Raw genomic sequence first — 12,597 nt, 5'->3', positions numbered from 1 at the left:
GTTTTTCCTTACTCTGGACTGGAGCGATAGCACAGCGGGTAGGGCATTTGCCTTGCATACAGCCAACCATTCCTCTTGGAAAGCCTGGCAAGCTACCAAGAGTATCCCGTCCACACGGCAGAGCCTGGCAAGCTACCAGTCTCGTATTTGATATGCCAAAAGCAGTAACAAATCTCACAATGGAAACGTTACTGGTGCCAGCTCGAGCAAATCGATGAACAACGGGACATCAGTGCTACAGACAGTGCTATCCTTACTCCACTCAATGCCACACAACTCCTTTGATATTTAGCTAGCCATATATTTCAGATATAAGATATAACCATATATTTCAGATATATCTTATAACCTACTTTTCCTTCTGGGAGAAACTCGCAAGCTACTGAGAGCTTCCTGCCCACATGGGACAGCCTTGCAAGCTTCCCATGGTGTATCTATATGCCAAAACCAGTAACCAGCTGAATCTCATTCCCCTAACCCTGAAAGAGCCTCCAATGCGGCATCGTTGGGAAGGCCGAGAAGAGAGAGGCTTTTAAAATTTCAGGGATAGGACGAATTTAGAGGTTACTGAGACCGCTCGAGCAACTCGACAATCAACAAGATTTTGTGATCATGATCGTGATATATTTCAGAGTTTATCATTGGACTATCAATTCTATTTAATTCACCTGAAAATCTTTCTTTTCCATTATCAATTTTTTTGATTACACTAGCTTTACAGTATTATTTAAAATCAGGGAATCTTATCTTTTTTCTCAGAGCTTCTTTGGCCCTTTGGGGTAGTTTTATGATTTCATACAAATTTTAGTAGTGTTTATTCTAAATTCTTGAAGAATATCATGGGTATTTTAATGAAGAGTGCATTGAATCTGTATAGTGCTTTGGGTGGGATGATGACCACTTTAACAGTGTTAATTCTTCCAGTCCATGAACATAGAATATTTTTTCCCATTTTCTGGTGTCTCTTATTACTTAATTTTTAAATGATGACTCATAGTTTTTGATATGCAGTTCTTTCCATATCATTTGTCAAATTGATTCCTAAGCACTTGATGCTTATGAGCACTAATTATTTAAATTTAGACATTGTGATTTACAAAGTTTTTATGGAGTTTCAGGCATTCAGTGTTCTAAATCCAAACCCACCTCTTAAGAAAAACAAAAAACAACAAAATGAAACAAAAAAGAACTACGGTTCTTCAGAAATTTGCAGTGCTGAAGAAGAAAGGAATTTCCATGTGAATTATGCATCTTGACTGGTCTGAAAGTCTTTTTTTTTTTAATTTATTTTATTGAATCACCAAGTGGAAAGTTACAAAGTTCTCAGGCTTATATCTCAGTTACACAATGCTCAAACACCCATCCCTTCACCAGTGCCCATATTCCACCACCAATAAAAACAAAAACAAAAGCAAAAACAAAACAAACAAACAAACAAACAAAAAGTATACATCTCACCCCTCACCCCCCAACCCACCCCATATGTGAGTGATAATTTCACTTCCTTTTCTCTTTACCTTGATTACATTCCAGATTTCAACACATAACTCACTATTGTTGTTAGAGATTCAAAACATGGGGCTGGAGCGATAGCACAGCGGGTAGGGCGTTTGCCTTGCACGTGGCTGACCCAAGTTCGAATCCCAGCATCCCATATGGTCCCCTGAGCACCGCCAGGAGTAATTCCTGAGTGCAGAGCCAGGAGTAGCCCCTGTGCATCGCCAGGTGTGACCCAAAAAGAAAAAAAAAATCAAAACAGACTCACTATTTTTGTTGGAATTTATCCCCTAAGAATACAGCTCTATTAACAGGGAAATATTTGATAATAAGTTTTCCATTGACAAGAATGAAGAGATAAAATGTCGCGCAGCCGCGCGGTTTACAATTTCTGTATTATAGTAATTAAGTCCGCGAAGATTTAGGTTTGAAAATGAATCATTTCCCTTCCTGGAACAGCATATAGCCAAAGTTAGTTCACAGTCTCCATACATGGGTGCAAGCACTTGCTGGAACCCCAATTCCTAAAGCTGTCTCTGGTTCCCGCTTGTTCCACTTCCACCGGCTCTGCAGAGGCATGGGCACCCGGGCCGAAAACCCGGCCAGCCGGAGCCGAGCACGGGCCCCGGCTGGGGCTGGCCCCGTAACCGCGGCTGTTTCAAGTTCAAAGCACACATTTTTTTTTTTTTTTCGCGCCACAAGTTCATACCTTCTCAACGGACCCACAAAATGTCGGACACCACGCCTTCTCCTGGAGGGGAGAGAGACCAAGAAGGAAGGTTATTTCCTCCGTTAGCCAGCGTGGGGCAAAAGCTTAGTTCACAGTCTCCATACATGGGTGCAAGCACTTGCTGGAACCCCAATTCCTAAAGCTGTCTCTGGTTCCCGCTTGTTCCACATCCACCGGCTCTGCAGAGGCAAGGGCACCCGGGCCGAAAACCCGGCCGGCCTGAGCCGAGCACGGGCCCCCGGCTCACTGGTCTGAAAGTCTTAGCTCTATTCCAGGCTTCCATTTAATCTGGTCTGGCAAGCTCGGAGTTATCCAAAACCCACCACAGATGTTTATAGCCCTCCACTAATGATGCTCCACTCTGCCTCCTTAGAAAGCTAACTTGAAATAATACTTATTATAGTTTGTGTCACATAATTATCACAGTGTTGACTCATGGTTTTGATGTACACAGGTACCTCACCTCTAAATCTCAAAAATGTCCAAGACCAGTGTCCTTAAATTATTGCTAGTCTGGCACTGGTTTTTATGTGCTGATGTATAGGCTGCTACTTTGCTACATTGTTCTATGAGATTTTTTTGTGTAGTATTTTGGGTTTTATATGTACATTTTCATGTCAAGCTCTTCTCTTTTCTCCAGAAAATGCAGGTCTCCCCTTAGCACCTTTTGCTTCTTCCATCGGAACTCATCATGTGACATTACGATGGAAATCTGCCAATATTTCTGGAGTAAAATACATCATCCAGTGGAAATATACACAACTTCTGGGAAGTTGGAAGTATACTGAGGTACACAAAGCAGCCCATGTAACTAAACATGTTTCTCCCCAAGTTTTCAAAAGTGCCAAATTACTCCACATTTTTATAAACGTATGTTCTAGAGAAAATTCAAGTCCTTATTTTCAACCTCTTATTCAATATCCTCCTTTTAAAAAAATGGAATCACTGTGAAATAGAAAATCACAACATTATTCATGACTGAGTTTCAGCAATACAATGTTCCAAATACCAATCGCTACACTAGAGTGCACTTCCACCACGAATGTTCCCACTTTCCCTCTTGCAGTTCCCTCACCTGCTGCCTACTGCCTGCCTCTTTCCTTCCTTTTCCCCCATATTTTGGCACTATCTTTTACAATACTGCTACTGATAGGGTATCATGCATACCACTTTACCTCTATTCAGCACCCTGTACTCCTCCAAAGTGACTGCTTCCCCCACCATTGTCACAGTGTTCCCTTCCCTGACCTATCCCTCACTGCCCCTGCCATCAGTCATTTATTTTTCAGATCCTTATTTTATAATGAATATTTGTCATTGGGCATGTATATTATTTATTCATCATGGCATCACCAACCATGTTATAGCCAATATCTGCTCACCCTCTTAAAATAATTTCAATTTGGTTGAAATGTAGTGAGAAAATTCTTTCAGCGGGTTGCTGTAATGTACTGTGACTTTTTAGAGTGATCATCCAGGATTATCCTATTTAGGAAACCATGAATGAGTTCTGAGTAAAATAGTTTCAAGACACCAAGTATTTTAGTATAGGCAAATTAAAGTTCTGAAGTACATGTGGAGTAATTGCTTCATAATTTGCAGTTCGAAGAAGAAAGGGATTTCTGCATGAATTATGCAACCTGACTGTTCTGAGCATTCCAGATCCGTTCCAGGCTTTCATTTAATCTGGTCTGGCAAGATTTTTAAAGCTATCCAAAAATCCAAAAGATCATCCATTTTCTACAACACATCAATCTGTGTTCCTGAGTCATGATTTGGCAGTTATTCTATACATGTCAGTTATTGTTCTCTCTTTGGTCTAGGCAGTGTCCAATCTCTCCTATGTAGTAAAGGACCTACATCCCTTCACTGAATATGTTTTTCGTGTGGTTTGGATTTTCACAGCCCAGCTGCAACTCTATTCTCAACCAAGTCCCAGTTACAGGACACATCCTTATGGAGGTATCGTGTGTACACATTGCTTATGAAAAAAAATAGCTATGGTTTAATTTTATTTTTAATTTATTTTATTTTGTAAAGCTTTGGTTTAATTTTAAACAATGAAATCTGTTAAGATAAACTTTTAAAAGATAAAATATTGTTACCCTAAAATATATACAATCACTTGTATCACTTGTCATCCCTTTGATCTTTGATTTGCTCGAGCGGACGCCAGTAACGTCTCCATTCATCCCTGTCGAGTGCTAGTGTAGCCCAATGGTATCTGCTCGCTCCAGGAACAGGAAGAGACTCAAAACATTCATTCAGGGTTTTGATGAAGAAGTTTGACCATCTCGTTGGTGGGTGGCCACGAGGTCTTTTGACATTCCGTGGAATCCAGTCGGTAACAGCTCTAGTCCAGCGATCTTCTCTGAATCGCATTATGTGTCTGGCCCATCTGATTTTTGATGCCTTGGCAAACGAGACAGCATCTGATTCTTGACCATCAACGGAGGTCGGGACTCTGAATTCCTTTTCTCACTTGAGTGAGATGTGATACTCCTAGTATGGCTCTTTCGATTTCCCTTTGGGATATCCGAATAGTGTTCTCATCCTGTTTGTGTAGGGCCCAGGTCTCTGAGGCGTATGTTAGTGCAGGAAGAATGGTGGAGTTGAAAAGATGTGCCTGGAGCCGGAGGTTCTTTGTCCTCTTAACCACTTATATATACAATAAATAAGCCAATATCATGTCATAGAAAATAAAAGTATACCATCTGGAAGAAAAAAACCCATATCTATGGAAATATATATATATGCCTCTTGGAGAGTCCGGCAAGCTCCCAAGAGTATCTCGCCCGCATGGCAGATTCTGGCAAGCCCCTGACCCTGAAAGAACCTCCAATCGTTGGGAAAGATGAGTAAGGAGAGGCTGCTAAAACCTCAGGGCTGGGACGAATGGAGACGTTACTAGTGCCCGCTCGAGTAAATCGATGAACAATGGGATGACAGTGATGACAGTGATTAATTGATACCTTAAACAATCGAGATCTGATTATATGTCAAGTAGTGTTCTATGTTCTCACTATACCTTTGTGATCAAAACAAAAATACGTGTTCTTAAGGACACACATTTTGATGGAAGAGAAAAACTTACAGTACTAAACACAATAAATAAAAGAGCATTATAAATGAGCAGGTAAAGAAAATTTCTTTGATAAGGGTCTGCCTTTTTGGGAATTGGAAATGGGAAGTCCAGAGGAAAGAGAGTTAGGATGTATTAAATTAAATGATGTGAACAAATTTCAATAAGCAGGTAAAATTTATGGGAGAAATAATGTTTTGCATACTCCTTCAAAAGATACATTTGACAGCAGTGTATTTTATCATAATAAAAACTGAAGCAAAGTGAGAAACATTAAATTAGTTGTAATTTTTATAGAATTTAAAGAATAAAGTCAAACACTACATAATGTTTGGAATCTAACCTCTCTTAAATGAGTTGCTAGGTTGAGGGAATGAAAAATTGGAAGTACAGAAGTAGAAAGAACAATTGGGAGGTTATTGTATTAATGTTTTTCTCAGGCATAATTAAAAATATCATGCATATGGAAGCATTTTCATATTTCTATTGAAGAAGTTACTTTCATATGAGGAAAAGTATTCAAATTTTTAAAAATTTTATATTTTATTATTTTTAAACTATTTATTTTTTAAAATAAAGTTTTATCTTCTTTATTTATTTTTTGGGTCACACCTGGCAATGCTCAGGGGTTATTTCTGGTTCTGCACTCAGGAATTACTCCTGGCTGTGCTTGGGGGACCATATGGGATGCCGGGGATTGAACCTGGGTCAGCTGAGTGCAAAGCAAACACTCTACCCACTGTACTATCACTCTGGCCCCACATTCAAATTTTAAGGCACTGAGTTTGGGCCTGACAGTGGGGGAGAGTTCACTGGTGCTCTAGTCCTTATAGTTAGCTGAGAAAATCTAGAAGGATTGCTCTAGGTCAGAGCAATTCAGAGAAGAATACCTTGCTTAACCTGCCTTTTGTTCTGGAGATTCAGCTGTCTTCTGAGATCCTCCAATTGAAGTGGGCTTTGTACCTAATGATAGCTGGGTGACTGATGAGCCATGTAAGATCTTTTCTGTCTTCTCTCATAAATGTCTTCTTTTTTTTAAAGTTTTTATTGAGTCACCATGTGGAAAATTACAAAGCTTTCAGGCATAAGTCTCAGTTTTACAATGCTCAAGCAACCATCCCTTCACCAGTGCACATATTCCACCACCAAAAAGCCCCAGTATATCTCCCACCCCTCCAGCTTCCCCAGTACCCCCCACCGCGCCTGTGTAACTGATAAATTTCACTTTACTTTCTCTTTACTTTGGTTACATTCAATATTTCAACAAAAAACTCACTATTATTGTTTGGAGTTTCCTCCCTAGAATCAGACCTGAAGAGATATGAGGTCGCTGGCTGCGATAGCAGCCATGTGGTTTTGGATTTCTGAATTTTACTAAGTACAGGGAAATTTGTAGCAGAAATTGGATCATTGAAAGCTTGTTCCTCTCATTAGTGGTCCTTATAAGCTGGCGGTCGCCGCGCCCTTCGCCCCCGGCAAGGAAAAGGTGAGAGAGAAAAACCTTTCCTCTCCTGGGCAGACATGGGACCACGGCTTAGTTCATAGTCTAAAGACATTTCTGCAAGAAGCTGCCAGTGCCAAAAGTAGCTTAGCTGGCCTCTGGGATCATTCTTGTTCAGCTCGAAGAGGACACACACGTGTGGCACTGGGGTCACATCTCAGCAGAGAGCCAGCAATGTCTTCTTCTTGCTTGTTCAGTGTTAGGGTAGGTGTGGCCACCCTGTTGGTTATTTTCTGATGATCCTTAGAACCTCAGGTCAGATACTAGCCTATGTTCAGGTTTAAAATATTCCAGATACGAATACAAGGGTTCTCATTTGTTCAAAACAATGTTTTACGTACTTCAAGTGCTGGAACATTTTTCCAGTGCTAGAGAAATACCATTGTCCAGGGCCCTTAATGAAGAAGGAAAATTGTGCTTTCCATTTCTGGGCCTTTCCCTGGACCTGCAAGTTCCCATACCCTGAAGTTGTCCTAAACACTTCAGTGAGTGTCCTTCCCCTGGATGGTATCTCATGCTTCAATTTCCTTTCATTTTTCCTTCACATAAAAATTTGATGCTATCTATATGTTATTCCACTGCCTCATTGCCTTATTCTATTTTAATTATTGGAAACATATAATTTTATATGCTATTGTTGCCTTTTTACTGGGCTCTAAGGAAGCTAATTTATTAATGGACTGGAATGATTATTCAGGGAAGAATACTTTACTTAACCTGAACAGTCTTTCAGGGATAATGTGCCTGTGTGTGGGAATTTGAACAATGATCACCTTTTGTAGGTGGCATCCAATTGGCTTGAAGTAGAACGACCCATGTCTGGGCATTGACCCTAATGAGTTAGGTTTTTCCTTATTCTAATTAGTAGAGAAGCAATGTAATGATGTTTGTGTTCACCAAAGATAAATCTGTAGATTGGGCAAGGATTGTAAAAGAAGAAGGCTGAGAGATTAATTAAGAGATCCTTTAAAAACTCATCTAGTATGAGGACTGAGCTCTCTTATTTCTGCCAACTTTAATGAGTCAGGTCAAACAGCGCATTCATCAAAAGTTTTTAAGAGGGAAAAGAAGTATACTCAAAGCCAAAGGTATGTATTTGCATAAAAAGGAAAAGTAAGAGTATGATTTTAGGGCATGGGAGGTATAATCTTTTGAGGAAAGAGATACTGCTAAAATATAAAGTCCATCTGGATCCCAGGGTGCCCAGGGAGCTGGGGTAAGGAGGAAATAGTCCGGATCAGAGAGTTATGCCTGTAAAAGTAAAGCAGACAGTTCTAATTCAGGCTTATCTGAACCATATCTTCAACAGGAACTAGTCAGGCCACAGCACTCTAGGGACCAAAGAGGCCCCACCTCTTAGTTCTTGCAAGTCAGTTAATTATTGACTCCTGTTTTGTTTCAAATACTCTTTTTCCTATACTAGTTCTATTCTATGTTTCAATTTATTTAGGTCTCTGGAGATGTACCATTTTTCTCCCTAGGACCTTTTTCAATTTTTGTATTTTACCTGTTACTTCATAGATCAGTTATGAGGAAAGATTTCCTATCTGGTATCACTTAGGTATATAGAGCTGCAACTCATAGAAATCTTCTATTACTTAGAGTACAAATTAAAAATTTTTATTTATGTTGATGTCTCAAAAAAATAAGACATTTCCCCTATTCTGTTTATAAATACAAATTCTGTAATGTTCTGCTTACAATGTCATGATTATATCTTCTAGTACCTGAAACGGCTCCTTTCATTAGTAACATTGAAAGCTCAAGTCCTGATACTGTGGAAATCAGTTGGGTTCCACCCCAATTCCCAGGTGGACTTATTTTGGGTTACAATTTAAGACTGATGAGTGAAACTCAAAAATTTCATTCAGGAACACAGAGAACCAGTTTCCAGTTTTACTCTACTCTACCAAATACCACATACAGGTAAGACAATAATAAGCTGCACAAGAAAAGTGTAACTAGCATGGCTGCAGGCATAAAACATTTAAGAAATAGGGTAAAAATGACATTAAACATATTTTGAGACTCCCTTTGACTTTGCAGTTGGGTAGAAGTTATTGTATATTTATTATATTACATGTATGCATGTTTGTGATGTTACATCCTTAGAAGCAAAATGTATTTTAAAGTATTCCTATTATATTTAGAGAATTCTTATAAAAATAGTCTAAAGATGACCTCATAAATACCATGACTATAACTTATTCATTTGAGCCAATGTATCAAAAGTAAGGGTGTGAAATTCTCTTAATAGTATTTTTTTATTTACCGCTGGGAATTATTTTATTATTGTTAGTTTTTCTACATTTACTAAAGCTTCTTTAAATAAGGGTGAGAATGGGGGTCAGGCAGATAGCAGAGTTCAGTTTTTGACCTCGGTGACCCTGAAGTATTCAATGGAGAGTGCAAACAAGGATGTGATTGATGATCATTTTAGTGCTGAGCAGTGACACCAAGTAATCAGATACATTCATGTTCTTTAAATAGAAACATTATGACTCTTTCTATTTTAATCTTTTGTTCACACCATGCCATGTGAAACACATCTTTCCAAATTATTTTTGTAATAGGTTTTCCATTGCAGCAGTAAATGAAGTTGGTGAGGGGCCAGAAGCAGAATCTAGTATTACTACTTCATCCTCCGCAGGTATGGCTCAGGGAGCTTCTGGCACATGGGAACTGAGGAGGTGGCAAGGGTGGACTCAGGTCTCAGAGCTCTTGCATCATCTGATGGACCGCAGTGAACTTCTTTTTGCACAAAGGGGCATTGTCTTTGGGTACTTGGTAAGTTTTCAATTTTAAGTGAGACCCACATTTGAGACATAGAAATAAGTTATTAGATAAAAAATTTCATTTTTGATGTAAAAATTTAAAAATAATGAAATACAGAGGCTGAAGAGATATAGTAGCAGGCAAGATGCTTGCCTTGCATATACTCAACCTATAATGATCCCCAACATCCCATGTTTCCCCGAAACTGCCGAGTGATTTATTTATTTATTTATTATTATTATTTTTTGCTTTTCGGGTCACACCCGGCGATGCACAGGGGTTACTCCTGGCTTTGCACTCAGGAATTACTCGTGGCAGTGCTGGGGAATCATATGGGATCCTGGGAATTGAACCCGGGTTGGCTGCATGCAAGGCAAACACCCTACCAGCTGTGCTATCAATCTAGCCCCTCCAAGAGTGATTCCTGAGTCCAGAGCCAGGAGTGATCCCTGAGAATCTCCAGGTGTCTCCCAAACCCAAAAAAAATTGCGGTGTAAGTATAAAATATATACTATGATCTCAAATAAGTCCTTAGTTTTGGTGGACATTACTAGTGATTATAATATATTTAGGCACTTATGGCATATATAAAACCGTTTGGTCTAACCTCTGCTTTTTTTTGTTATGTTATATGCTTTTTTCGCTAGTCTCTTGGAGGTTTTTTTTATGTACCTGGAATTAATAATTTACTTATCATCATTGGGAGGGGCATCATCCAAATGATGCTCAGGAGGCGTAGGAACCCCTCCTGATGATTCTATTAATCAATTAATAATTCAATGCAAAGGTGCAAGGCATGGAGTTGTACCCTTGGGTATGAGATTTCTGGGGCCAATATGAAGGTTCTGGGAGTAGTATTTGGGGGTCCTTATCATTTTAAATATTCATCCTACCAAATTAGCTTTGTAAATTGCTTTAAAAATAATTTTTTTGGGGTCTTTGGCATTTTAACATATTCCTTGAAAGACTTAACACATATTGATTAATACCTATATAAACAAAATTAAATAAAATGCTTTCTAAGAAGTACTGTAAATGTTTTTAGGGAAGCTCATAAAAGAATTTTGAATGACACGAAAAGATTCAGAATTTTGGAAGTTTGTCGTTTGCTTTCATTGGAACCCCATTTGCTGGCTCCGAGCCCCTGTGTCCCTGATCTGCATAGACTATGCCAGAAGGAATTGAATGTCAAATATTTATCACTTGCATTTAGTTTTTGGCTGTTTGTGAGATTCTAGGAAAGGAGAGGTATTTTTGTTAGGCTCAAGAACCATGTCCAAAGGAGAGTCTAAATATAGGGAAAGCTTAAGGTTGTTATCCCTGTGATTGTTACACAACACTTATTAATGGTCCTGAAAGTGTTCAACAACACATACTCCATCAGTCTGTATTGATGGAAGGGCAAACAGAATTTGAAAACCCACAAATCTTCTAAGGGAGTTTCCCCCATATTTTTTAAAAAGTTTAATTAATTAACTAACTAACTAGCTAATTAATTAATTAATTAATTTTTTATTTTATTGAATCACTGTGACAACAGTTACAAAGCTTTCAGATTTAAGTCTCAGTCATATAATGATCAAACCCCCATCCCTTCACCAGTGCACCTGTTCCCCCACCAAGAACCCCAATATACCCCCCTCCCACCCACACACCCTGCACCTGAGTGGCCAATAATCTTCACTTTATTCTCTCTATACTTTGGATACATTCAATATTTCAACAGAGAACTGACTATTATTATTTGGAATTTCCCCCCAACAATCAAACCTGCTGAAAAGGCATCATTTGCTAGTTTGTTTTCCATTGCTGAAAATGAAGCAGGAATAGGAGCTCTCGTGTAGTTTTGGATTTCTGTTGTTTTAGCTCAGTTTACAGTCTAGATGCATTTCTATAAGTCTCTGGGTGCCAAAATGGGTTAATAGACCTCCCAGATCATAGTCTTTAAGGAGCAGAGGGGCCGTGTTGTGCGCAGCTGCTCCGGATCTCATCTGGGCGGAAAGCGTCCGGTAACACCCTCATCCCGTGATCTCTTGCGCTCCACGTGACTACAAGCTCATACTCTGGGTTGTGAGTCCTAGAGAATGGCAGACGCAACGTGGGCACTGCTGCTGCCGCTGCTGCTATCTTCCCTGTAGAAAGAAAGCGTTGGGAGAGAAAATCCTTCCCCCTCCCCGGGCGGCATGGGGTCGTAGCTTAGCTCACAGTCTAGATGCATTTCTATAAGTCTTTGAGTAACAAAATGGGTTAGTAGACCTCCCGGATCATAGTCTTTAAGGAGAAGAGGGGCCATGTCGTGTGTGACTGCTCCGGATCTCTATTTCTCTCATCTTAAAGGGAGTAATATTTAAGATAAAATGAAGACAGCCAGTGTCTTTATATATTCATGTGTCTATATGTGTGTGTTATGCAGCAACCTACTCTGGCCTGGGTTAGGCTACCTCCACAAAATCAGATTCTCATGGTTAAGGTCAGTGAGCTGTGCTCCTAGTTGGGCAATATCTTTAAGAGTGGTGATGCCATATAACTGCTATTGTTGGGCTATAATGGGAGCATTTCCATAAATCCTACTTGACTGAAATTGTACTTCTTATTCCCAATTATACAATAATGTGATGTATACCACAGATGAATGCCATAGTGTCTTCAGAAAAAAAAAACTGTCCAAAATCTTTCAAGTGATAGTTCCCTTTGTATAGATGTGCAAATGATCTGTCTTAAATCTTGTTTTTCAGTTCAAGAAGAGGAACAGTGGCTATTTTTATCCAGAAGAACCTCTCTAAGAAAGCGATCATTAAAACACTGGGTAGATGAAGCACTTTGCCTCCAGTCAGATGCCATTCACCATAATATTACAGGTTGATACAATAGAAATGTCTCCTGAGTTGACTTCTTTTTAAAAGTCATTATTGAAATTTAAAAAAATGAATTCTCTATTAGTTAAGCACTGTAGCACTGTCATCCCGTTGTTCATTGATTTGCTCGAGCGGCACCAGTGACGTCTCCAATGTG

General features: G+C 39.3%; 1 protein-coding gene across 2 annotated transcripts in view; it reads left to right on the top strand.

Annotated features, from left to right (window-relative positions):
- Nucleotides 1-12,597, top strand: part of ROS1 (ROS proto-oncogene 1, receptor tyrosine kinase) — a 128,350-nt gene that overhangs the window by 17,855 nt on the left and 97,898 nt on the right. For both annotated transcript variants that reach the window (XM_055136541.1, XM_055136540.1), the window contains exons 6-10: nt 2,868-3,016; nt 4,051-4,189; nt 8,535-8,736; nt 9,384-9,460; nt 12,321-12,443. In XM_055136541.1, coding sequence (XP_054992516.1) covers nt 2,868-3,016; nt 4,051-4,189; nt 8,535-8,736; nt 9,384-9,460; nt 12,321-12,443 — 690 coding nt within the window. The remainder of the gene's footprint in view (nt 1-2,867; nt 3,017-4,050; nt 4,190-8,534; nt 8,737-9,383; nt 9,461-12,320; nt 12,444-12,597) is intronic.

This window comes from Sorex araneus, chromosome 4 (assembly GCF_027595985.1).
Source record: "Sorex araneus isolate mSorAra2 chromosome 4, mSorAra2.pri, whole genome shotgun sequence".
Taxonomy (NCBI): Eukaryota; Metazoa; Chordata; class Mammalia; order Eulipotyphla; family Soricidae; genus Sorex; species Sorex araneus.
This window is presented reverse-complemented; position numbering and strand designations above follow the sequence as displayed.